Here is a 27,481-nt window from a genome sequence, read left to right as displayed (position 1 = left end):
ACATGACTGCAACTGTTTAACACAATCTGTGCAAACATCTTCCCTCTGTTTTACAATATGATTCAGCAAGAATTTTCTTAAGGCCATAGCTTTAGCTTTACTCATTGTTACAATTGTTTAAGGATTTGGGAATGGTGATCTCAAAGTGAGCATTGTAGTCCAAGCAGGTTCTCCTCTGTCTCCAGAAGGGGGCTGTAGAGTATACCTGCAGGCTCATTAAGGAGGTGTTGGCAACAAAAATCTCTCTGTGAGTTTCACAGTGTCTCCAGAGACTACAGTATAATGATCCTGGTGGACTCCACGCTTTCTGATCTGGGATTGGTTGTGACCAGCTCTACCACACTGTCCCATTGCCAACCGAAGTTAGTGTATATGAAGCATCAACAAAGTGAGTTTAAAGAAAAAGTAAGTTTCACAACGCATTATGTTTGCATGTTGATGTCAATAATCCAGTTGCATATTTATTTAAACTGAAAGTTCAGTGGTGGAAATCCACTTTGCTGCAATACTTTCACAGCTGCAGTTATTTCTCACACTACAATGTAATTTAAGTACATTTTGTTGCTAACGCTTCTGTTAATGTAAGTTAAATTTGGAATGAATGAAATGTCATGGAGCTTTTTTATCCTGTGGTTTAACCTGATCTAAATCCTTCCACCATCAGGTAAATTACAAATGATGTTTATTGGTAATAAAATCAGTACAGGTGATTTTATAGACACTGTTTATAACAAAAATGACAAATTTGAAACAGATACACCAGATGACTGCTCCAAAACAAGGCTCTAAGCAGTTACACCTGCACAGTAGGATTAAAGACCTTCCTAACGTGATCCTTCCCTTGGGCTGATCTTTTTAGTCAGTTCAAGTGTCATGAAATCTCTTGTAAGGAGCTTGGTTGCATCCCAAATAAACAGTCCTGCTTGTTGAAATTTGAATGACTTCATTCCCGACAGGGGATCTGGGTTGGAGAACTTTAAGCCACTAGTGTGTCAAAAATAGTTCAGTCGTTACAAAATCACAGACACTTGCACCAAGAGCCAATGATGAATGGCAGTGAATTGAAAACAAATGATGGATATGTTTTTTCACATGAAAATGAGATTAAAATGAAAACACATAACTTACATTCTTAGCTCCTGCAGTGTTTATCTGGCACACACACACATGCAAACACAAACAAATGATCGAGTTCATTTTTGACTTTGAAAATATCTGTTGACAAAACAATCTCACCTCACGATCTATTTAGTGGCTAATCTGGAACTTTTGATTATATCATTTAATTTTCATCAATGAAATCTACCCAGTTGCTGGACATGTCGTTGTTTCCATTTTAAATTCTCCATTTGTCTGTATGCCTGCATGGATGAGAAAAACTAAAAGCTCTACAGAAATGAAAATGTGAACAAATGCATTTTAATGACAACTAGGCAGAATAAATCTACATGGCAGCTATGAAAAGGGACCTTGAGGTGAGGTTGTTTTGTCAAGTCATAGCTAATGTTTCAGCATCTTTTTCTGCTCCAGTCTCATTTTAAGCTCTGAAACCAGTGCTTTGTTCACAGTGTCCTGTCTGGTGATCGCTGGCTTCTTTTTAGGGTTGGGTGCCACTGTTGCTGATATGGTGGGTACAGCCCACTGCCTCTCCCGTGGGATGTAGGGGGGTGGTGGAGGCAGGACAGCTGGGACACAGGGTGGTGGAGGTGGGGGCCATTGTGTCATAACTTTGCCAACATTGTTGTTATAGTTAACATTCTCCACGATGACTTCGGGTTCCTGCTCTTCCTCTTCAACTTTGAATTTCTCTCCTGGAGTTTCGGGGGACTTGAAGGGGTTTTTGAAGTTCCAGGTGTGCTGTTTCCGTGGCCTTCTCCTTATACGGCGGTTAGGGAGTATCCGGTTGGACTTTTTGTTGCGCATGAATGTTGCAGTGGAGATGAGGACTGTAATTATGACCATGAGGCTAATGACACCAGCAAGCATGCCTAGGATTTGCATAGGCTTGTTTCTACTCTGCAATAAAAATGATCCCAAACGCCCCCCATTGAGTTGGGTCTGTAAAAGAGCACAAGGAGAGTTTACATCCATAGACTGAAATAACAGCCTTCCACACAAGATTCAATTCAAACTATGACCCTGTGCATATAACCTAGTACTGCATGTTTTCATCATTTGGCCACAAATATCATGTGAGGTGCAAAACTCCAAAATCTTTAAAGTCCAAAAATAAATTACTGCAAATATTCTGCCATAATACATAATGTAGAAAAAAAATTTTGTTCCATTTCCTAGTACATGTTTTACAAGTTAAACATAATTAAAATGATGATTATACGTGAGTATCGTTTTTATTTTTCATCATGACAAGATCAGAGAGTTCATCAGCTGAGGATGAAAATATTAATGTTAAACTGAAAAACAAAAATAATTAGTTTGAAATAAAAAGTAGGGAAAAATGTTGAGAGGACAGTGTATGTTGTGCTCCTGTACTCTTTTACAGACACAGACTTGTTCTATTACAAAATCCTCTGAAAAAGAAGTTCTGCAAATTCTTGGTATCATAGGGTGAAAACAACAGTACTGCTGTTCTACTGATCCCAAGGCAAGCTTTATTTATGGCACAGTCCTCCTTACAATCTTTCTGATCTTGCCCTGAGATTGTACACGGGACTTTTTTACAGATTTCCAGTATATAAGAGTTGAAATGATGATTGTCAGTGAAATGGCAAAGGTGACCATGGACAAACAAATCCCAAACACAGCCCCTGGATGTTTCCTTAGGCCCAAGAAGTATGAGAAAAATCTGGATTTGATCTGAAAACACGACAATTGCATTTGTGTGAGATTCAGAGTTTTATGACTACATTGCTTTAACTGATACTTGAATTAACCACTGTTAAAACTGATGTTCTGTGCTGTGATCATATGGATCATCAAAGCCTCTTGTCCAAACTGGTCAAATAAGTCTGATCAACCTAAGATATAAAATTAACTTTGCACACAGTATTTTTCATGTATTTGAAACTTGTGTACTTGACATCTCATTCATCATTATATGCATTTAACTGTATTTTATTGCAACTTACAGCTTCAGTGATATCGATCTTGACGACTGCAGTGGTGCTGAAGGATGGCTGGCCTCGGTCTCGAGCTTGCACCACCAGGGACCAGGTGAAGTCTCTCTGCTTGGTGATGTTTTGAATGATCGCTATTGACTTGATGTAGGACTTGAGCATGATCTCCCCAGTTTCCGCGTTAATGTCAAAAATATTGTTATCTGGCTCAGCCTTCATGATAGCGTACTCAATAACATTGTTGGGTACCTCTGCATCATCATCTACAGCCTGCATACATGGAGGTGCATTTCAATAAAAACATAATTGTATTGGTATTATTAGGAATTTTACTTTATCTGAACTAGTAAGTCACAAAGGAGCGTATACCTCAATTTTCACTGGTGCACCAATCACCATAGTTTTCTCAAGGAAGTTGTCATTGAAAGCAGGTGGGTGGTCGTTCAGGTCCAGCACAGTCACAAAGACCTCAGCCAGGCTGTACTTCCCTTCTGCATCCTCTGCCTTCACATAAAAGTTATACTTGGACTTCACCTCTGCATCTAGGATCGCCCATGGCTGCGTGTAGATGATCCCTGATGCAGGCTGGATCAGGAACCTTCAAATGGTGATGTAAAATATAATTTTTTTACTTTTTAGGGTAGGCTTAGAATGAATAACATGTTTCTGTACCTTGTTTGACTTGTACTTCCTGTATATAGAAATGTAAGAATTACAATTTGTGGTTTAACTGGAAGTTACTTTCTGGAAAACAGCAGCTGGCACAGGCTCTTTCACTACTGGGGCAATGGATAAACTGTTGTCAAAAATAGTTACAGCAGCTTGCTCCACCTAAAACCACAAATTGTTTTAGATATGTGAAAGTCCATATCTTTTTAGATATGGAGTTGATTAGTAAGCTTTACTGGGGCTTGTAGGCTGATATTTGTTGCTTCAGAGACAGCCAGGCCACCATTTTCCTACAGATTCCACTCTCCCCTAAAGGAAAGCGAGTGTGTGTACTGTATTTCTCATAATCTTAACCCACTCCTTTAATATATTATTTTACTGTCCCATTCCAATAACTTTCCTCAAGCCATCAACGACTGATTAACATACACAGCAAGAGTGAAATTAAATGTTTTACTGACTGACTTGTTCGGTTACCCTACACCGACTTTGTCACAGTTTGAGGCAGTCGGTAGCAAAGAACAGTCTATTTTCTCCCCCAATCTCATTAGAGGATTAACAAAGCCAGAGGACGAGCAGGCAAAGATCAGTTCTGCATGGAGTACACTGACTGTGTACACTGACGCATGCTTCAAGATACTCTATAAACGTGTAAAGTCAGAAATGCAGAATGCTAAATATTTGCATATGTGGAACTAAGAAATGCTTCATAGCAAAATTTCAAGCTGAAATAGGCATTTTGGAGTAATCTGAGGTTGTTTTGATAAAACAAGTATGCACTAAGCTAAGAGTGTTCCAAATATCTCTCCTCTGCTTATTTTGGAAAGCCGTCTCATGAATGCCATGTGACATCACATATCTCCTCTAATTCATGGCTACAAAGCTCAAAATCTGTACTGAACTGTCTGAAAATACTCACTTTCCAGCTACATTTCTTCATACTAAGCAAATTGTTTCTTGGAAACAATCCTTAGAGATTAAACACATCCTTACTCACATATTGTCTGTTTACTCTGGAATTGCACATTTTAGTTTTATTTCTTTGTTTTCAAATATAAACTCCTTTAACCTGTAACAATATGAAAGAAAGGGCAAGCTGATGCTTCGTGTTAAGACTAAGAGATAACAGACAGCAGCGATCACAAAACCTTTTCCCCCTTAGATGATAGACTTCTATTGGAAATCTAATAAAGATCAAGCTGAATGAAAATGCCAGCAAATTCTCCGAGGGACTACAGTGCTTAGGTACAATAAACAGAACCAAAATCTCATATGAAAAACAATTATTCTGACAAATTTCTCTACAGATTTCAGGCAGATGTGTTTTTGGTGTCTTCATATACAGCAGCACAGTGATCTACTGTTAAAATGCCACATTCAACCTCAGATTTCATTTCTTTCTCATTTGATTCAACTATTTTCCTGAGCTACGTGGGCCTTAGCTGTTTTTTGTGAAGAGTGTAGTCTGTTTTTCTACTGCTGACCAACACTCGGTGCATCAGCTGCTGATGATGTTGTATAAGAATAATAGCGTTATGAGGATGTGAGGATTTTGAAGGCTGTGTTGAGCGCTGACAAAACTCAGCTTAAGTTACACTCTCATACTCACAATTCAGCCCCTGATCCGTAAATAGAGTACCTCACTTCACCCCATGGTCCTGAGTCTGGATCTGAGGCCTGCACGCAAACAGACGAGACAAATTTTGGAGAAAAAAATATGAGTTTGGTTTGCAGCATGTCTACAACAACATACATGCACAGCAGTCAGGGTAATCTGCAATTTCTCTTTAAGGGTTTTAGTGAAATATGTGGCTCAGTAAGATAAGTCATATCCTGCTGGTATTATTTTGGGCTCAAGTCAGGCTAGTGCCCAATATTGTGTGTGTGTGTGTGTGTGTGTCTTCTTTATCTTCTTTCTTTCCTTTACAAGGCTCAGCATATTGAGTTTACATTTGTTTGTGTCTCTTTGCTAAACTGAGTGAGTGGAAAAAGCAACTGCCAGCATGGATTCAGCAAACTGAATGAATCTGTGCTGGATTGGAACATGATGTTACAGAGGTCAGCTATAAAAAGACCGATTTTTGATGTCACAGGGACATCATCATGGGCATCAGCTAATCTGTCTGCCTGTCGCCGCAGGGATGCCTGTTCACCGTCTCCATGTGTCCAAGGTCACTTGTTGGCTGTTCTTTTATCTGATTGAAATTGCCTGGGATCAAAACAAAAGCCTCAGTGGTGTTCACGCAAGGGCAGGATTTATTAGTTAGCCTCCCTGTTGCTTTGAGCCTCTGCAGGGCTGAACTGACAAGGGTGAAAGATGAGATCTCTCTATCTCTCTATCTATCTATCTATCTATCTATCTATCTATCTATCTATCTATCTATCTATCTATCTATCTATCTATCTATCTATCTATCTATCTATCTATCTATCTATCTATCTATCTATCTATCTATCTATCTATCTATCTATCTATCTAATGATTAAACATGTTCATTTATTTCTGCATAAATTTATGTGCTGCAGTTGCATGTGCTTCTATGCAGAAAAAAAAATCTGTGAGTTTAGTGTTACACAACAAAATGAAAGTGATAGCCATCTGGCAGCTTACCTCGCCTAGCTTTTAGCTACATGTTTTCACATATTATCCCAACTCCCAGCATCCAAAAAGTCCACATTTAGGGAATTAATGGCCCTCTTGGGCATTTTGTTAAAATCAACATTCCTCTTTAGCTGAGAGTGACGTACACTGGTGGTGGCATGTATTTTTAGATAAGCTGAAGCACTCGCTCACCGTGACTGACACCACATTGGAGCCACCGGGTGAATTTTCTGGAATTCTGGCGATGTAGTAGTCGGAGGAGAATTTGGGAGCATTGTCATTGGTGTCCAGAAGATGAATGACAATGTCTGCTGTGGAGCTGAATCTCTCTGGAGTATCAATCTCAACTGCAAGCAGCTAAAGTGAAAAAATAAAAGAAAAAGAGCAATGTACAAGAGATACAGGTGATAGAGGTCTATGATTTTTCATCCTATTTCTACCTATTGTCGTGCACAGTCACTGTAACTGGGATCACCTTGTATGTGAGAAAATGGTGTTTCTCATAGTCCATGGCAGCAGAATCTTCTACTAAGATTGTGACTTGTGCCTCATTGAGTACAGTCTGAGGGACAACTCGTAGCATTCTCCCTGGTCCAATCAGTCTCAGATTGAATTTAGCATTAGCACCCTGCATCAGCGTAACACACATCAACACACTGTATTATTCAAAAAGTCAATTTAGAGAAAATGAATTGTAGCCTATACATGAACCTATTTAAAAGAATCTACATTTGTTACAAAACCACAATAAAGTCATACAGTGTAATTCATGTAGTACATAGTCCAATCAATCTATATAAAAGCTTTGTCTTTTCATTATTATAGTAGTATAACTCAACATATTTCCTTGTGAAATATAATATCAGTGAGCAGAATAAACCTTTCTCAGTGTTGTATCAGAGGTTACATTTTCATTTGGTTAAACTTTCAACACAAAGAGACTTGCATAAACTGACAAATGGTGTAGTTAGGGAGCATCTTTCAATTTGTGATCATTTAAAAAGGATTATCTGTGATAATGGCAGGCTTAAAATCATTTCATAGACAGCGAGGGCTAGCAGCACCTGCACACATTGTTGTGGTACAATGCAAGTTTTTTAAGTCAGTGTCTCATTAAGTAACACTGCAATTTGTTTATTCCATAATAACAATCACTGCTCCTCTCTAGTGGTTAACTGAGGAAGCATCCAAAAGTCAATAATGCTGTGTCAGTGCTAAAAGATGATATATGCTCAGAATATCAGCGTCTATATGAGAAAATATGAAAGATAATAATGGTGTCACCCACCTGATCAGAGTCATTGACTGTGATTTTCAGGCCCCGGAGTATCTCGCCCTCTGGAGGATGTTCGTACATGGTCAACTCAAACATGTTCTGTGGGCCATATTCCCCATAAAAGGTAGGTGGATTATTGTTCAGGTCCACCACACGGATCACCACAGTGGTCACCCCATAGTCCATGAGTCTGCCTTCAGGACTTACTTCTGAAGCCTAGACAGATGAAATAAGTATTATACCCATAGGTACAATTTTAGTTATATAGTCAATAGACTTTTTTACTGTCAGTTTCGCCAGTATTCACCCAGTGAATTCTAGTTTAATTCACTGTTTTCCACTTTATGAAAACTCCCCTGTAGTCCCTGCAAGTCTAAAGTCCATAGTTTGCCTATTGCATAATTTATTAAATCCTGCCAAAATTTTGAAATTGCAACAGTTGGTCAACATTTCACATAGTCTTTACTTTCTTTTCAGGGAAATTTAAAAATTTCAAAGTAAATTGATAAAGTGATGCCTAAGACATTGTAATACTGAATGAAGTGCACCTTACCCTGACTTTAATGTTAAAGATCTCCCTCTTCAGATAAATGGGTAGAGTTAGCAGGGTAATACGACCGCTTGTTTTATTGATGCTAAAAACACCATCATCACCTGCAGAGGCATGAAACAGACACATAAACACGCTTATATTTCTTTGACACATTAAACATTTTGTTATTTTTCCTTTCAAAAGTTTTCTAGTCTCCTTGTAGTGAAATGTTTACCTTCCTCAAATGAGTAACTGATTGGATTTGGGTTTCCCACATCACCATCTTTGGCAACAACAGTGAATATTTCAGATCCCTGGGGAAAAAATAGTCAGAAATGTTTTCCTGATGAATCACTAGTTAAACAAGCCTGATCATTAGTTAATTCTGTCTGTCCTGATGTGATATGTTCTTATTTCTAATGTATAAAAGTTGATTGCCGTTATTTGTTAGGTTACCATGGCTTGCTATATGCTGTGATTATTATGATGCTCATTTAAGATAGTATTGCAAATATATTATAATACATTACAATGACTGTAATAGAACATATAAAACTTTAAAAACATGATAAATGGTTCTACTAGCACCTTTACCGGTCATTTAAGGGGTAAAATCAGAATGTCTGGAAGATATTTTTATACTCACTGGCACCGAGATTTCATAAACATAGCCAAAATATGGGGTTCCAATAAAAGATGGGGGAGTATCTTGTGCATCAATCACATTGATTGTCAGGGTAGCAGAGGATGACAGAAACTGTTCCTTCCCATTAAAATTACCACCACCATCCTGGAACAAAAGTAATGTCCATTTAAGAAGATGGGATCTGTGACTCTGAGTCACGTTTAACTGTTAGTTGTGCATTTTGGTGACTTGTAATTAAAAAGCTTAGCTGATGCATGCTAAATTTACATATAATTTTAAACACATTTATATGAGCTTTTAAACTGGTCATTTATAAGAAGAGTCTCTTTGAATGTTTTCAAACGAGGTTATTAAATCATGATAAAGGTGCATGTAAACGAATGTTTTTGTTGACATGCAGTGTTTCTTATCGAGATGTGTATTCTCAGGGTGTGGATTATGTCAAATAAAATTGTTTCTGGGTTAAATATTTCAAAATTGTATTTTTGAAACTTGCATTGTTTACATCCATGTCTACTACAATCTTCTGCTTTTCTTGTATGTTTATTTTTGACACATTGTGTTGATGCAGTATCACCACCAATGTGCTAGCTGGCATAGGAGTGTATTATAAGAGCCTATCCCAGCTTTCTTTGGGTGAAAGGCAGGGGTACCCCCTGGACAGGTCCCCAGTCCATCACAGCCGATTTGATGACTCACATAAACATTTGTCTATAGCACTACAAGCAGCCAAAAACTGTGAAAATGTAAGTACACCATTACAGGACAGAAATACTTATCGAGTTTTGATACATCTATTACCTTTGCAATGACAGTGACGAAGTGTGTCTTTGTTTTCTCATAGTCCAACATTTCTCCTGATTTGATACGAAGGACACCACTGTGTCTGTCAATGGCAAATGGAGTGGCCTGAGAATTCTGTAACAGAGAAAAGCCGGAAAGCAGAATTTTTAAAGCACACAGATAAAATTAAGGTAAGCCTGTCACTGAACCCCCTAGCCCATTTACAACCACCCATGGCTGCATAGAAACACTCAGTAGCCTCTTGAATTTGACCACACCCTGTATAAAGTCTATCTGCTTGTCCATCTGGATGTAAAGAACCCATATGGCCAAGGACAGGGCAGACAGGTGAAACTGCTGTGTCCAGATGTGTGTTGCTTTATTGTCACTCCAGGCCAGCTGTTCTTTGGTCCTAATAGTCCAAAGTGCAAACTGACATCCCCTGCCATCCTCGGCTAAAGCAGCCCTCTAAGCCTTCAGTACCTGACACAAATGTAATTGTGATTTAATCCCCATCATCATAACCACAAACCAGAATATTCAGACACATGCAGCAGCACACACATGAACAGTGAAGTTATCAATATATGAAAACATTTTTTTTCTGGCATGTAGAGATAAACAGTAAAAGTGGCCAGCTTCAAAAATATCTTGCCTGTGTGTGATATACTATGTTAATTAATTAATCCATTGATGTGCAGGCAGTGTTTTCCTGCTGTCAGGCACTACCTGGAGATAGTAGGTGACTGAGCCCCCTGAGCCTGTGTCTCTGTCCACTGCCTCGACTTTGTAAATACTGCTGCCAGACTGGGTTGTCTAGAATATGCAAAAAGAAAATACAATAATTAATATCAAAAGTTAACTGGCTTACAGAAAAACAAAACAAACATTAATTTGCTTATGCAGCATTGCATGATTGTACAGTAATATTCTGTAGTATAGTTTCACTTTTATGTTGAGAGACTGACACTTCACTCAAACTTAAAAGGTTTACAAAACAGATATGTTTGGCCTAACTTACTTCCAGCACGTCAATGATTGCAGGCATGTTTTGGAATTCAGGCTTTTCATCATTTGCATCCATTACAAAGACTGTGACTCTTTCCACAACCTAAAAAGAAGAGAGACATGAAGAAAGCCCACGTGAAACACATGGGATGGGATGAAATGACAGTAAACCAGATACTGATACTCTACCTTACTTTGCCCATCTGTGATGCTGACAAGAACATCAAAAGAATCTTCTTTCTGAACAAATATGGAAAACAAATTTAAAGAATTTTTAAAGGGTATATGTTAATGTTTGCAGCAGTCAAATTGGTTATTTTTCTTAACTAATGTCTTCTGTCATCTGTTTTACATTTACCTCTCTATCCAGTTTTTCCACCAATGTGATGTTCCCAGATTCTGGATCAACACTGAAGTATTCTTTGGATCCTGGATCGAAGGAAAGGCCATACCTCACTTCCTGGCCTTCAGGGTCTGTGCCATTGAGGCAATAGATCTGTGTGCCTAAAGGAAGAAGTTACATTGTAGTGAAATTAACTAAGCTATTGACTGGTTTTATATATATATGTATAGAAACAAAGTCTGTAGGCCCACATTATGTATTTATAACCTAAGCCATTGCCTGCTGTGGTACAAACCAGGCTGCCATATAATGACTACTCTGAGCTGATGCAAGGTGTAGAGGGACAGCTGCACTACATTCACTGCCAGCAAAATGTCCCTCACAACCACAGGTGGCACCAGCAGATGAGTATCTTAGTGTGGGTACTTACATGCCACACAACATCTGTTCATCGATCAGACTATTGAACATTTTGGGCTTTCAGACACTGGCAGCCAAAACACACCATTTTGTTGATTGGTTGTTCCACCAGACTATTATCTGTTTGCACTTAATGTCCTGTATGTCAGAGGTTGAGCTCACCGACGGGCATGTCCTCAGACAGACTGAAGAGTGCCAGGTTGCCATTCTGGCTATAGGGTCCATTGTCATAAAAATATGGGGCAAAGTCTGCCTGTGCTGTGAACAGAGATATCAAACTGAAATTAGATGCTTGAAAGTCTCATGGTCTAGTATATGACCAATAGCTTTTGCACTGTATTGCTGTTTGTCTGTACTGAGCCAATGTGCTAACTTTATGACGCTTCTCAACTTGGTCTCTCCTTGTTACACTAAGTTTTATTTCACACATTGCTACAGAGGTCTGTAGTTATCAAAGTTACATATTGTAGTCTTGTCCGAAAGACTTCAACATAAACCAAGCTGTGTATTTTGCGCCTACACTCCCTGCAGTCTTTGTCACTTTGACTGGGATTACAGGTGAGTGACATCAACCTCCTATGATCTGATTTAAGATCTTTTCCATACATAGACTTGAGATCTCCGATGACAGATCATATGAGTAATATCATATTAAGTCCGAGTTTGTTTGTTTTTTTTAGCTATATCAAGTTCATTTTACTCTCTGAAGTCAAATTGATAAATCAGCCATGTTGATCAGTGTGATCACATGCAGTATAAACTCATGAACGGAAAAGCAGAATAGAATTCAATAATAAATTGGGGAAAAAATTACAATCATCAGCCCAGAAGCTTTGAAATGTATTTGAACTGTACTCACAATCTGATCACAGCAACATGAGCCTAACGCTACGCAGATGATTAAGAAAAGAAACTCACCCAAGCAGGCATGCACAAACACAAGAAGCTGTGGCAAATGTAATATCTTCACATTCTTCATCCTGCATAATGAAGTCATGACACCGGACCATGAAGGCTCCTCCGTCGAGAGTCCTGCACATGAGATGCAGCTCTCAGGGTGTTTGTGGGCAGCTGTAGACGGCTAAAGGCAGATGCTCACATGCTAATCCAATGACACACCTTAAGAGTTCCTCCTAGGCCCCATCAGTCACCGATCCACAACAGACGGCTCTGCCTACAGACAAAACAAGGATATAATACTGCAACATAAGCATACAGGTATAATTTTAATGTTTTTAATTTTTCTTAATTAACAGATTTCATTCACTACTACATACATGCAATATTCTGATAATGTCTAAGTATCTTCTTTCATAGAAAACGAGGCTTTTACCTGAAGGTAAGAAATCTAATTTGTCAAACTATTGTGATTTTACACATTTCAGATAATTATCAGTTAGTGTTTCTATGCTATTCTACAGTTGTATACAAATAAGTGTGACAGGCTGCATATCAGGTATTGTAATGTTTATCTTACATGAACAGCCACATGGTCTATACTGAACTGTAACTAATTTAAGAATGAGAATTTTATATTAAACTTAACTGTGATCTATCACATTTACACACAGTGCATAACAAACTCTGTCATGGACAAAGTAGATGGATTAAAATGATTTATACCATTACACCGGTCATTGTTTTGTATACAGTGCCATCTGTTATTCCCTCCACAAACATCTGATGCATTAGGAAAAAGAAAACAATCCACAATTTATAAAATTAATAAAATAATTATAAAACAGAGGATGAAAGCAGGAAATGATCTGATGAGATTATAGTTCCTGTTTGAAATCATGAACGGACTGATATAATCAGAAAATGTGTTATCTATTAATGTCTTTCTTTCTTCTGTTATCTGTACTGAGTCCCTGATTAAAAACCCTACTGATTAACTTACTGACTTTCTGGGACTTTTTGATTAGTATTTTGGGCAGTGAATCAGGCTAATCTTCTTGGAACTTAATCTTGTTTGCCACTTTGGTAAACAAACGTTATATAATATTAACCCAGTGATCCTCTATTTGACTTGGAAATGCTTTCTACAAAACAGCAACCCATTGATTGTTACAGTTTATGAGTTGGCATACAGTCCCAGGGAGGAAAAGATGCATATAGGATGAAAAACAACATTCATTCATCTATATATTGTTTAATACTATTTTCCTGCATGTACTGTGCGAGCTTTCAGGTTGGAAAGTTAACATGTTGAGACGGTGTAGTCAAAAGCACATTGGTTAATTTGTATTCTTTCACACACTGAACACAGATTCAGGGAAAACATTGTGTTCAACATTGTGTGTGTTGACATGAGTTCACCTGTCAAGTTACTTTTGATGGTATAGGCTGTGGCTTTAGGTTTAATTCTCATGGTACAGGCAGATGGCAGGCCCAAAGATTAACCCACTGTGCTCTAATCCCTACTCATCTTGTAATGCAGGACCCGTCTGTGTTCACACAGGCTCCATCAGACAGGAATCTAAGACACAATTAGCAGACACAAGTAGCTGCAGAACCAACTGGTGGACATATTGCAGACAGTAGACATGCAGCATCCTGTGGGTTCACATACATATGTTTTTTATCCTCTGTCATACTGAATGTGACCTTTGTTTAAAATGTTACTTACAAGTGTGTGCCAGTGCTTACATTGTGTTTTAAAAACCAGCCACTGAAGATTATTTCTGCAAGTGTCTCTGCAGTGATCACTGTATAAAGGTCAAAGGGATCAAATCTCACTGCTCATCTAATCCTGTTCCTTCTATCACAGCAGTACATGTTTACCTCTTTGTTCTTGGTGGGGCTAAATCATTATGCAGCCCACAGGAGAATTTTCAGGGAGATGCTTATCCTGTGGATTATTTGATTTGGATTAGTGTCACCATCAGACAAGGCCAAACCTGAGCATAATTAGGCTCAGTGTACACTGAAATATTTGTTTCAGTATGGGCCATTTCCTTCAACGTATTTTTTTAAAAATATTGCCCTTGTAGGGTGTTGCAAGAAAATAAAGGAAAGAACATGATAAGAAACACTGTAGACAATAATGTGTTTGTGTGTCTGTTGTATCAAATCCACACACATTATATTTCTGTGCCTTTCAGGCTGTTTTTTTTTTTTTATCTCAATATGATTTTAGGTGTTTTTTAGGCTGTCATTTTTTCATATTTGTAATTTATCCTAATGTCTCATGTTGAATTATTTTTTCTGAGGATTTGTGCAGGACATAGTGTGATTTAAAGTTTAGAAAAGAAAAAAAATACCCCCAGTATTTAGAATGTAACATGAAAAATGCAACTCAGATCCTTAAGACAGTTGGTTAAAAATAAAAAGCTTTTAATATGTGCAAATACATTATGAAAAAAGTGTGATTAAAATTGAGCCAAATCACACGAACACTAACAAACAACTCTTTTGTTTCCCATATGGGGGGTTTTATTATTGTGATAATATAATATAATATTTCAAGATTAATGTTTATATTTTATCTTCAAATTACATGGAATTATTACATGAGAAAATGTTTCCCTCAGCAACATTTAGAGGATTTCAAAGTTTAGGGCACGTTTCTGGATGTTTATCAAGAAGTGTTGTCAGCAGACAGGGCTGCATGAAGAATCAGTCTGGCTCTCATCCTGTACATGAGTCTGAAACGTGAGAGTCCATAAAAATGTCAGATGAACATGTAGCTGTTTATCACTAAGACCTTATGAACATTTTGGATTACAGGAATCTCGAGTATAACCCAAATATACACATCATTATATCGATCATGTATCAATCATATATCCCAATTTTCCAACAAATAAGAAATGCTTCATTCTTAACACATTGTAAACAATACAGTGTCTCCAACAGTTTGAGTAGTGTGCACACTCAGTTCAGTGATTAAAAACTAAATACAGCCTTATTTTAACCCTATTTTTAAAAATACAAAAAAGAAATTCCAGTGTTTACTGAGTCCAAAATAGAAAGGGAAACAGCTCCTGTCACTACAGGATCACTGTCTGTTACCTGTTGTCCAGATACCCAATTCAGCTCTACCATTTTGGATTAATATTGATAATCTCTAGTGTGGTTTGTCAAGGGCAGAGGTTTGCTTTTAGTCCTGGTCCTCTCTAAAACTAGGTCACTCTTTTAATCTCTCCATGTAGAGTATACTGTAGGTTAACAGCCTTTCATTTTTCATAAACCTCAAAGAGAGCTTGTAGGGTGAATACGCAACATTATGAACCACCCAGAAATTACCACTGCAGTGGTCCAGAAGACAATTTCTGAAAATGCTAGTCCTGTATTGTGGGTGTTTATAGGATTTCAACAAAACAATATCGACGTACCCCTATAAAAATCTAAAAATATATTAAAGTGATTACAATCATTTACAGAAACACACCTAAAGTCAAGAAGCCTCCTGCACAAACACAATTTGCGTTGATATCTTTATATTACAATACAAATTAAAACTGAGGAAAATAGAAAATGCAATTTGTAAAAAATAATGTGCATCAAATATGTTTTGACGAACTGACATTTGCATCATGAGCACTGAACTAAGCCTGTGCTGACAGAGCCCCTGCATCTCATTGCTTTCTTTGACACTGCTGCCCCCAAGCGGTTAAAACCTGGAGGTGGAAAAAAAAATACAAAAATGATTATTTGTACTGCGCATTAATTTAGACATATATACATGTGCATAGGCTGTAACTGTTATAGACTGTTGTGAAGCACAGGTATCTCTAACAACACGTCTGTGTGAACAACCAACACCCTGAACTTGTGGCGGCTGAGTATAAAAAAAAAAACAGAGGGCTCAGGGTTTTTTTTAGATCATAATATATGCAGGGTGGACATAGCTGGAATAGCTGTGGCTTCAGCCTTTATACAAAGTTGCGGGGTGTTTTGGGATCACGTGACTCGCCAACACAGGATGTCCCACGCAGGGAGATCGGTGTGCGCCTTCAGTCTGCCCGCTCGTGCTGTGAGAGCCAGTATTTGAGAAAAGTTCGAGAAACACATTTAGAAGCGGAAATATTTGAAAACATGTTTAAATCTACTTAGGTAAGGCGGTGCTTTCTGTCTGTCGGGTGCTGGTAAATGTTAAGAGTTACCTGCTGTGGGAAAACGTTTCTTTGTACCGCAGTATTTTCTAAATTAAAAACAAAACACCCACACACAATCTGGTTTCTAGGGTCCACTTCTCTTTTTAATGTTGATGTTTCTGCGAGACGTCCGTGCGTACGCGTCGCCTCTCATTCATGTGGCAGAGGAGAGGAGCCCGCGTCCGATACAATGAAGCCGTGTGTCCTTGTGCGAGACAATGCAGCGAGATGCTACGAGGGGACCCTTCTGATTTTCACCACACCGGGGACGTTTTGCTCGAATGCAGAGAGAAACCAGCTAAAGGTTTGTAACCTGAACTTCTCTATATCTGATGTGTTTTTCTGTTTTTTTTTTTTTTTTCCTTCGGACAGGAAATGACTCAAAGCTTTAAATAAACCACCTACAAAACCAGGGGCGCACGGCAGAGCTTGTAAACATGCTGCTACCAACGAATGACGAGTAACGATAAAGTCTAGCAGTGTTCCCGTCGCTATCAAAGCACACATGTGTATGTTTCCTCATGTGATCCAGGTGTAAGTGGTTACACTAATATGAAGGTTGTGTATGGCGGGTAACCCACTGATATTTCATTTTAAACGTGTGAGTTTGAATATGTGGCTAAAGATTGTGTTCATTCTGGTTCAGTAGTGGAGATGTTGAAAATGTTCCTGAATGCCCTCTTGAATGGACCCCTCCCCCTAAATGACACACACACACAGACACACACAGACACAGACAGACAGACAGACAGACAGACAGACAGACAGACAGAGAGAGAGAGAGAGAGAAAGAGTCGTTTTCTTTATTTCCAAATGGAAAATAGTTCAGACTATAACCCATCAGTCACATGGAAGTGATAAACGACACCTACACAGATTCTAATGGTTTTCAGTATTTGCCCATAACAGTTAATTGTTTACACTAACACGTCTGGATGAACAGCACAGCTTTCAGTGGGAACTTTAGCTTTTGCGTCTTCATGAGATGCTGCTTCAAGGCTCTGAAGGCAGCCATTAATGTAATTTGTAGTGAGATGATAAACAGAGTGATGTGTGTTTCTGCTTGAGCGCACAGTGAGATTTGCCAAACGCTCCACCGATTCTTGAATATGTAAAAATGCTCAGCTCAAGTGCTTCAGCCTGACAGTTTGATGGCTATTAAGCTCAGATAATTGGGTGATATTTACTTACAGAACACACAGTCATTCCACAATGGCTTGAAAACTGTGTCTTTTCCCTTAATTATATGCTTTTCAGCAATTATTCACTTTCTTGACAGGTCCAAATTTTGTGTGTGTGTGTGTGGGGGGGTAGTCTACATTTCTGCTTCTGTAACAGTCCATAGTCAGTTTATTAGGAATGAAGAAATTAGCTATACTGAATAATTTCACATCATAAACAATTATTGGATCGCACTCCTTCAAAAGAGCTGTGTGACACCAGGGTGGGCTGGTAATGTTAAGTCTTCTTTACATTAACATTTTTGCATTCAGGTTGCCCTTAAACATGGAAGTACTCCCAAAGGGTGAGAAGGATACCATGGCTGAAGACACAAGGTTTTGTTTTGATACTGTAGTATGATGCTTTACCTTTCCCTGTGTCTTACACGGACTAATAATACCCTACTTGTTAAAAATGCATACCAAAGATAAATTCATGAACATGCTGATGCTTGTTCTTTACCGGTGACTTCATAATGTGACTTCATAATGTGGACAAACGTTTGATTCCCAGAAATGATACTTACAACTTCACTGCAAGATTGTGCAACTCAGCAACAGACTCACTACTCATAGTCTGAAAGTAGCTTCAGGTTAAAAAGAAGGGGATTTAGTCCTGGAATCAAAATCTGCTTTGTCCACCGACTTGCTGCCGTGTGGGAGTATTTAATTATATTTACTCTTTCTCCTTCTCTCTATATTCTTCCTCACCACACTCCCAGTCCCACTGAAAAGCTCTTTTTTGTCTTTTATATGTGGTTCTAAGATATGAGACAAACAAGTTTACAAAGGCTATGTGTTGTATAACGTTCAGAATAGTCATAAGGCTTCATATCAGTCCATCTGTGACCACATTTATTTATGGCTGGCTGAATAGAGGTTTGTCTCTCAAAGCTGAGATGGGAGATATTGAGATATTTTCCCATTCTTTTTTGATTAGTTATGATGTCACCATAATCCAGCATGAGATGCATCTGTTGTATGATTTTACGGTAGTGTTTTTGCTGTGCTCTTATTCATCGTTTTGTTATGCATTATCCCACACCCAGAACAGTGTTCTCGAGACCTGAGCCAAACACACAAGGATTATCATAAGTTGTGAAGATGTTTTGAGTCATTCAAGTCATTTTTACAGTCTTTAAAGAAGTATCTTTCTAATTGCAGAATGAAGCTTTAGACTCTGCCTGACAAGCTATGACCATCACACCCACCAGAGTCTAGATGTCCAATTACAAAAGCCAGGACTCAAGAATGAACACCAAATATGCAGTCATCTTCATCTGCATTGTTGCCCTGGTCATCATTGAAAAGGAAAGCAACATCCTTTCAAGGTAAGACCAAAATCTGAGAAACCATCAGAGATGTTAAATATTATTCATCTAGAAAGTGTTATACTTTCTGAGAAAATAACCGTTGTCGTCGAAACCCCCTGGCTTCGACTTTACATGTACAACATATCCTGGGACAAGATCAACTGCTGTTTTTTGTATTAACCAGCCTCGCTGTCCCACTGTCAGAGCTTTATGCTATGTGTAGCGATCGTCATTATATTTAATATACATGCAAATGTTAAGAAAGTCAAATGCAGAAGGGTGGAAGTGTAACTGATTATATAACTGATTCTAGTCTTGTAACTAGAAAATACACGTATTTGCTTTTTTTCTGAGAGTTGGGTGAGAAGTTATCGCCAGCAGCTGCTTAGTTGTTTCTGCCTGTTTCCAGGCTTTATGCTAAGGTAAGCTAACGCAGACATGATAGTTGATGATCGATCTTCTCTTGACCTCACTCTTGGCAAGAAAGCGAATAAATCTTTTTCCATAAGACCAAACAATTTCCTTTAAAAGAATGTTAGACCAGAGCTCTGATCCTCTGGATCTTTTGCTGTAACTTCATGTAGAAATATACAGTGTGAGATTTAAGATCTGTCTTGTGTTTTTTATTTTTTTTACACTGTTGCTAATCAGTATTTTAAATCAAGCTTCTCTGTCTCATCAGGGTCTCTGATAAGCTGATCCAGAGGCAGACTCCACAGCAGACCCTACAGACAGAGGATTACAACAACCCAACACACAATGACTCCTTGAGTGTGCTCAAAATGCTGCTTTCTAAACTCCTTGGCACAAAAAGGAATTATTCAAATCTCTCAGACAAATTAGGCAATTACAGCTACAGCAGTGGCCACAAACACATTTTACTCATGGCCACCACACGAACAGGGTCCTCATTTGTGGGAGAATTTTTCAACCACCACGGGGAGAACATGTTCTACCTTTTTGAGCCTTTATGGCACGTTGAGCGCATGTTGACTCTGACCACAGAGGCAAACAATGGGACAGTGTTGGCAGGAATCTACCGGGATGTACTCCAGGGGCTTTTCCTGTGTGATTTCTCTCCTCTTGAGAAGTTCATCTCTCCTCAACCTCAGGACCACGTCACCCCGGCTCTTTTCCGCAGGGAGTCCAGTGTATCCCTCTGTGAAGAACCTGTCTGCACTCCTGTAATCACAGATGTCTTTGAGAGGTATTGTATTTTCTCTAGATACATTGTTATTGATCAAGCTTACAACATTGGTTGAATATGGAAAAGGAGCTAAAAATTTATTGTCATACATTTGCAAAGATGATCATATGGTGTTAAGCACATCACTGCAACTACTTAAAAGTAGTTTCATTTACATTTAATTTGGGATCTTTAGCAGAAGAATACACCTGAAGACAGCAACTCAGCAATGTGATTTAGATTTTATAGACCAAACATTTAATTGATTAATCCAGAAAATAATTGGCAAGTTAATGGACACTGAAAATAATGGCTAGTTTCAGCACAATAAGCAACAAAATTGTAAGCTTGGTGATCAGATGCTTCTTACTGAAATGCACTTTAGGATTTGACGCCACTGTGTTGTACCCTGACCAGATAGTTTCTCTTTTTTTATGGATAATTCAGCAAGAGTTTTATGCCCATGCATGTGTTGGAAGTGCTCCAATAGGCATTTACTTCAGGAACTTTAGATTTCTAAAATAACTATCCCCACTTTGCAACACTATTAATGATATTCATCATATAAACAATACTGTGTCATAGGTATCACTGTAAAAGTCGTCGCTGTGGGCCGCTCAATCTGACCCTTGCGGCTGAATCCTGCCTTTCCAAACAACACCGTGCCATTAAAACTGTCCGTGTGCGCCAGCTGGACACATTGCGGCCTTTAGTGGAAGAACCTCGCCTGGATGTGAGAGTGATCCAACTAGTCCGAGATCCACGGGCTGTCTTAGCGTCCCGCATGGTGGCTTTCTCTTCAAAGTACCAAACGTGGAAGACCTGGGCGCAGGACGGCCAGGTTCCTGAAGATGACGAGGAGGTGAAGAGGCTCAAAGGAAATTGTGACAACATTAGGATGTCTGCACAGGTGGGGCTGAGCCAACCTCCCTGGCTCAAGAACCGCTACATGTTAGTGCGTTATGAGGATATTGCTCGTTACCCTATGCAGAAAGCAGAGGAGATGTACAGGTTCACAGGGATACCATTTAGCCCCCAAGCTAGGGAGTGGATTCTGAGGAACACACAGACCACACAGGTAGCTAGTGGGATTTACTCCACCCAGAAGAACTCATCAGAGCAGGCAGAGAAATGGAGATTTAGCATTCCCTTCACGCTAGCTCAGGTAGTGCAGAGAGTGTGTGGACCCACAATGAAGCTGTTTGGTTACAGGTTTGTGGATGATGAAAAGACACTGATCAATAAGTCTGTCAGTTTGCTTGAGGAAAGACTGTTTGTGTAGTTTTGGCAAATGTAGCTGTGAACAGAAACACACGATGGATACGTGCCAGGAAAAGCCATTATTGCACTTAACCAAAATACTTAGACAACAAAGTGCCATAAACATTACAGATTGTTTCACTGGTGCCAATAATTTGGCCATACAATAATTATGCTCACCAATAATGTGCTTCATTGGAATAATGAGCTGCTTGATAAAGAGAAATATTTATGTGAATACTTGGTTCACTGAAAATCCTGATACTTCAGCTTTATGTCATGCTCTGTGTTTCATTTGAATGAAATGAACATAGATGTCAGGCCTGATGAGAGAGATTGTTATGGAAAAACTTTACTGATAGTTGATCATGTTTAGCTGTTCAGGGATGAACTAAGGTGAACGTAATGTGTATGTGCTTTATTTGTTTGTGTGTGTGTCTATGGCTATGGGAGAGGGTGTTTCTAACCAGATGATTTATGATGTTGATGTTAGAGCAGTGGAGGGCAACCCATGTTCCTCAAGGCAGTTTTCCAACTATTGAGGCCCTTCTCACTCCAGATCACCTGGATCAGGTGTGTTCAGTCAATCAACTGGAAGATATCAATTCACTTTGTCTTCCTCACTCCACCTTCATTTGAGATGGTATCTTTCTGCTTCTGATTGACTGAACACACCTAATACAGGTAATTTGGAGTAGGTAGGGCATGGATAGTCGGAAAACAAGCCCAGCACTGGTCCTTGAGAACCAGGGCTGGTTATTCCTGGCCAAGATGATAAGGCCCCTGAATTCCTGTGTTTTTGTAGCTAAATCCCATAAAAAGCCTAAAACAACAAATTGCATCTGCTAAGATATTACTAAACACACACACACACACGGTTAAGTGAATATGAATAATATGGATTGCATAGTAATTTATTTATAAATCACTTCCACACCTTTAGGACAGGCAGACTCCACTGCGCATGCTTGGAAACGTCGTTTTGTTTACGCGCGCTAGCTTGTTGCGCTATCACAACCTCGTGACTTTGGACTAAAGTTTTTTTAAAACATATTTTTAATGTTTGGTGCACACGGAGAGGTCGGTGGATGAGGTTTATTTATAAAAAAAAAGTTGGTGTCTGAGCTGGACGAGACGTTTATGACACTTGTACGCCAAGTTCCAATGACCTGGACTGGTCTGGAGGAGATAACGATACTGAAGATACAAGGACCTGAACTCTGCAGTCCAGACGTGTCCAGAACCAGGTACCAGAGCACTTCGTGTTAACATTGTACAGGGTGAAGTTCCAAACTACTTAAATAACCATGTGGTGAGACTGATGGACCCTAGTATCAGCAAACCCAAATAGCCTTTGTTTGAGTCCCTTCATGGGGTTTGTAAACAATAAGAAAGTGTTAAACTAATCACTGGCTGTGTCCTTTAATGCTGCCTAGCTCAACCTGCTCTGTGTTTTGATGTACAGCCGATGGCTTAGACCGGATGTGCTTTGATAAGGTTTTACATTAGTGACTCAGGTGAAATGGAGGTGAAAAAAAAGTCTCATCTGTCTTAAAGTAATTCACATGTTCATCATAGCATAAAGGTAAGTTAAGATGGATAAATGAAATGAAGTGAAACTATAGCAAATTATACTGTACCTACATGTGTCTGAGCAAAAAGAATCATGGTGTTAAGTCGGAGTCAGAGCTGATATAACGTTATACATTTGTGTTTCCATTGACACACAAGCAAAACATTTGTTTCAACATCCCAAATTATAGTGACCAAACAAATCCATGTAAAATGCAGTATAATCACCCTATAGTTGAATAAGTTGTCATATTGTTGTATGTTGATGGTTTTGGTTGCAAGAAATGTATAAGAGCTAAGTGTATAGATGAGTTTATCTGGCCTATCACTTTAAGTGAAACGCAGTTGTCGTTGCATTAACTGTTACTCTTGATGGCATATAAAGGTATCCTCTGTGACTCTGATTCAATGGCAGCATTGTTCAGCTTGCTTGAGGCACTGCTGAAATTCTTCCCTCTCATGGAAAGAAATATGCATTAGAGGTCCATGTAGCAGTGGTGTTATAGTGCTTTAGTGTTTAGAACGTAAATATGAATATATTAAAACTGGCGGGCCTCGCGTTTTGCAGGCACACTACTGAGGTATTTAAGCCAAAAGGAATACTGTGAAATACCAAGTACAACTCAAAGTGTTTAGTCAGGATATGCAATCAACTCATACATATAGCATAAGTGGAGGTAAATATATTGGAGCAGTAGGATTTTGTAGTTATGGTTACAGTTGTTTGAGCTGATGTCAGAATGAATGAAAGGTTTTAGTGGTCAAAGTGCCATCCAAGTCAAGTTAATAGTATATTTTAATAGAAGACGTGTTAACCTTGTATGGGACCAACAATTACAGTATTAACCTGTGGTTGGTTGTATCAAGACTGTAGTATTTTTCTTTCAAACAGTGGGTCAAATTAAATCTTTAGTATGTCAAATCTTAAATCCTCATTTTATATCTGACTGTACAGTCAAACTCCACACCCAAACAACAGAAACTCTTTGCTGCCCATTCATACTTAGTGTTTGCTTTTATATTACATGCAGTACTTTTGTGTGAAGGTATCACCATCAAGATTCTGCTGCAGGTGCTGTATTCAGCCACATTGTAGTGAAACTATTAGTGTGCTGAAGTGAGTGTACTGAGAGAAAGTTGAAAAATTGATCCTGCTGCAAGAGGAAGTTATGAAATGTCTTTAGATGATTTTTTTTTTTTTTCATAAATTGGTATGAAAACTTGTAAGATTTTGTAGGCATTTCATCTGAGATGAATTCAAACCTATGTATGTTCTCTGTGAAGAAACACGCCTTTTACAGTCAGCTTTGAAAAGACACTGTTTGATACTCACGCTCATTGAGGCAGAAGGTAAAGTTTGACAGGCTCTTTTAAAGGTTGACTTTAACGACTTGCTGTCAGTGTTTACTATTAAAATGTTCTTTTTTCACTCTCACAATGTGGTTATTCTTGTGAAGTAACCAAAGGCCTACTTACAGGTTATTCCTATGCAATATGAAATGCATCGACACGTTTCTTCTGTTGATACGATAATTACAATGATTTATTTGTGGAAAAATGCAGCTTTAAGTTCCTTTTTTTTTTTTTTTTTTGAACCCATCAATAGCAGCTATAAATAAAGTACTGGTTCTATCAAAAATCCAAATGATTTTTTTTGCAGTTTGAGGACCCTAAATCAAACCATCCCCGGCTTGCCATTTTTCTAGTAACATCATTTTACCATGTGCTTGCATTTACTGGTTATGTTAACCCCTCAGGATGTACCAGCAGGATCAGCTTCCCATGATAAATATCCAGCAGAGATACTAGAATAGGAAGTTGTAGATAAAGTAAAGTATTTGTGGTATTTTTATGTTATGACCAAATTGTTTGTATTTTATCTATTAATATTATTGTAAAGTCAGTGCAATTGAGTGTTTCAGAGCTTTTTATAAACTTAAAACTGATGTTGCTGACAAATTGCTCTAGCTGATTATACACATCACTAAGGGATGTTGATCATTTCCTTGTGCTCCTTTTATCTACGCAGTTCCTTTCAAATACTTGACCACCACACATAATCATTAATTGGGTATTCCTTTTCTATAGATTACACAGCAGATATTTCCGCTTTATCGTTTTATTTTTGAAGCACTGAAATACAAAGGTCGAAGATAAATTGGATAAACTGAAGATTGTGGGTTTGTTTCCTTAATTCCACTCTCTTACTCTCACTTCACATTCAAATACATGCTGTTGCCAGGGACCTCCAAAAGGCTGTGCAGCAATAACTTGCGGGGAAAAAAGCAGAAACAGTGAGCCCATTCAAGTCTGCATTCTTTCTGTCTGTATCATGCCCCAGCTGAGAGAAAGCAGTTTGAGTTCACAGCTGTTGGTCAAGCTGATTTTTTTCCCAGATCATTTGCCTAATGCTAAAAATTCCCACAGCAACAAAGCAGATGTTTCCATCCTGCAAAGGAGGAAAAGTCTTGGTTGATAAGCCACTGAAGAGCCAGGTCAAGTTTCCTCAAGGTATCCTGTGGTGTTGTAGACTAATGAGCTTGACAAGTGGATCCCTGAGTTGAGTGTTTTACCAACACAAGGATGCATGAACTTTGAACTAAGGGATGATGTGATGGACACTTCTGCCTACTGCAAATGTGCAAAGCAGATTTACAAAATAACTGTTCTGCAATCCAGTATCTTTGAAGAATCCAAAAGAATCATGCAGAAGATGCATTATGAAAACAATGCAGGTTTCATAACAGTGTAAAACTGTGTAAAAAAAAACAAAACAAAAAAACCCTCTGTTTTGAGTAAGTGTTAAACAAAGAGCTTTTTTTTTTTTTTGGCCTTTAGGATATATTTTTGAAAACCAAACCAAGTTTGTTTACAATGAACTGACACCTTTGACTGATGATTTTCTGACTTTTAAATCTGAACACAAAACTTTAAATTTAACTAGATAATTGTCATTTACTTTATAAGCCTCCATTAAGTGACAGTACCCACCTACTGATGACAGGCAGTGGACCTGCACTTCAACGCATACAGACACATAACTGATTTCAAACACAAAAGTACGGAGCAGAATTTAAATATGTGGTAATAGTCAATTGGCTTTTCATAATCTTTTATACATCATGTAGTGATAGTGCTTTTAAAGGTTGTACATTAGTTTGTGATTTGAATATCACCAAATTATGCCTCTGTGGACTCCAGGAAATTGAGCTCTCAGGTCCGATAAACCGGCATCCTATGAGAAAGTTAAAGGGAAAAAATATTACAGAAAAAAGTTGTAAATATGTGAAGATTGAAAATATCCCAGCACACGCTAAATTCAGTAGTAAAGTTAATGTATGTTAATAAAGTAATTTTCATAGAGTTTGGTGGAAATGTCTCCATGCAGACATTAAAGTAAAGCTGTACAGAATCTCAGGAAAAATACAGAAAAAAACATATTCAAGTACATAAATGGAAAATATATTTCTATGTGAAATATATTCCTGTTGATGTCTTTAACTGTGATGTCGCAAAGACAAAACAAACAAATAAATAAACCATTTCCATCCTTAAGGTGACTGACTGATTCTTCATAATTTTCACCTGCTCTAGTACCAGATGGCAATTATAGATTTAATTTTCTACACGTTGGTATCGCACATACAGATGTAATTGCTTCAAACAACCTGTCTGAACTAATAAAAAATCCTATCTGTGAAATTGTATCATGTTTGTCAGATCCATTTTTTATGTCATTATTTATCCATAAAAAAAAAAAAAAAATTAATAAAGCAAAAACATACCTCAAGTACAAATAACTCAATGCTGTGGTGTAGGATCTGTACACTGCATTTACTGCATAAATACATTCATTCATATTTACTTGGTAAGTCTTTGCTCTCTGCTTTATTAACCTTAAATATTCTATGTCATGACTGGCATTTTTGTATTTTGTAGAAGTTTTGCATAATTTTAATGTTTTCATCCAAATAGTTTATTTTTACTGGTTTTGATGATGTGGGCGTATTGGTACTGGAGGTCTCTCTCTCTCGGTGGACTTTCTGAAATTCAGTAGGTCAATTTAGGCTGACATGTGACTGTGATGATGATTTAGCTTATCTTGTTTCCAAACATTTTGTTACTGAAGCATGTTAAGAAGCATGAAAGTAGATTTGTCTATATTTCTAGATAAGTCTTTGCCTGTTGGGTAACATGGCTCATAACATGGCCAGAAAGTTTACACTCGGACACTGCTGGCCCCAAGGGTGACACTTTTTTAGACTGTCACACCTTTAATGTGCCGTACCAACAGATGCACACAGTGTGCTTGTACGCACTCACAGTCTCAATGACTCTTCTTGTGCTGTGTAAGTGAAGGGAAGGGAAAGGGCTGAGAAATTAGGAAACCCACCCCCATTGACCTTTTCTGGCTCTTCTCCATGTTCCTCCTCTCTTACACGTCTCTTGTCAGTGTTTCCAGTGTTACACTAGGT

The 27,481-nt window shown here is 38.3% G+C and overlaps 2 protein-coding genes across 3 annotated transcripts; one reads left to right on the top strand and one right to left on the bottom strand.

Moving 5' to 3' along the window:
* Nucleotides 1-1,500: 1,500 nt before the first annotated feature.
* On the bottom strand, nucleotides 1,501-12,353 carry cdhr1a (cadherin-related family member 1a). The gene is made up of 17 exons (XM_026309740.1): nucleotides 12,275-12,353; nucleotides 11,519-11,614; nucleotides 10,952-11,097; nucleotides 10,783-10,833; nucleotides 10,607-10,696; nucleotides 10,315-10,401; nucleotides 9,604-9,720; nucleotides 8,803-8,946; nucleotides 8,392-8,470; nucleotides 8,178-8,278; nucleotides 7,637-7,840; nucleotides 6,824-6,976; nucleotides 6,541-6,705; nucleotides 5,356-5,423; nucleotides 3,447-3,675; nucleotides 3,090-3,347; nucleotides 1,501-2,058 (listed from the first exon to the last, which is right to left on the bottom strand). Exons 1-17 carry the CDS (start codon nucleotides 12,351-12,353, stop codon nucleotides 1,501-1,503), a joined length of 2,625 nt encoding a protein of 874 aa, XP_026165525.1.
* A 3,942-nt stretch (nucleotides 12,354-16,295) lies between these two features.
* Nucleotides 16,296-24,505, top strand: chst3a (carbohydrate (chondroitin 6) sulfotransferase 3a). Of its 2 annotated transcripts, XM_026308533.1 has the most exons (5): nucleotides 16,296-16,414; nucleotides 16,545-16,759; nucleotides 18,840-19,006; nucleotides 19,671-20,195; nucleotides 20,760-24,505. In XM_026308533.1, the coding sequence occupies exons 3-5, from the start codon at nucleotides 18,897-18,899 to the stop codon at nucleotides 21,454-21,456; spliced, it is 1,332 nt and encodes a 443-aa protein (XP_026164318.1). In that variant the 5' UTR covers nucleotides 16,296-16,414; nucleotides 16,545-16,759; nucleotides 18,840-18,896; the 3' UTR covers nucleotides 21,457-24,505. The 2 variants fall into 2 exon arrangements, with proteins under 2 accessions (XP_026164318.1, XP_026164317.1); XM_026308532.1 differs by having other exon boundaries at nucleotides 16,297-16,759.
* Nucleotides 24,506-27,481: the final 2,976 nt, after the last annotated feature.

This window comes from Mastacembelus armatus, chromosome 15 (genome assembly GCF_900324485.2).
Source record: "Mastacembelus armatus chromosome 15, fMasArm1.2, whole genome shotgun sequence".
NCBI classification, from domain to species: Eukaryota; Metazoa; Chordata; class Actinopteri; order Synbranchiformes; family Mastacembelidae; genus Mastacembelus; species Mastacembelus armatus.
Note: the sequence above shows the minus strand (reverse complement) of the source record. Positions and strands in the feature narration are given on the sequence as shown.

What these genes read in the sequence shown, in the direction of transcription:
- cdhr1a (XM_026309740.1), bottom strand. Translation starts at nt 12,353, where the DNA reads ATGACTTCATTATGCAGGATGAAGAATGTGAAGATATTACATTTGCCA. An exon ending in TTTATGAAATCTCGGTGCCA is followed by an intron (nt 8,471 to 8,802) that starts GTGAGTATAAAA and finishes TTTTTTCCCCAG; the next exon opens with GGATCTGAAATATTCACTGT. An exon ending in TACGGATCAGGGGCTGAATT is followed by an intron (nt 3,676 to 5,355) that starts GTGAGTATGAGA and finishes CACCATTTGAAG; the next exon opens with GTTCCTGATCCAGCCTGCAT.
- chst3a (XM_026308533.1), top strand. Translation starts at nt 18,897, where the DNA reads ATGTCCAATTACAAAAGCCAGGACTCAAGAATGAACACCAAATATGCA. An exon ending in GAAAGCAACATCCTTTCAAG is followed by an intron (nt 19,007 to 19,670) that starts GTAAGACCAAAA and finishes CTGTCTCATCAG; the next exon opens with GGTCTCTGATAAGCTGATCC. An exon ending in ATCACAGATGTCTTTGAGAG is followed by an intron (nt 20,196 to 20,759) that starts GTATTGTATTTT and finishes ACTGTGTCATAG; the next exon opens with GTATCACTGTAAAAGTCGTC.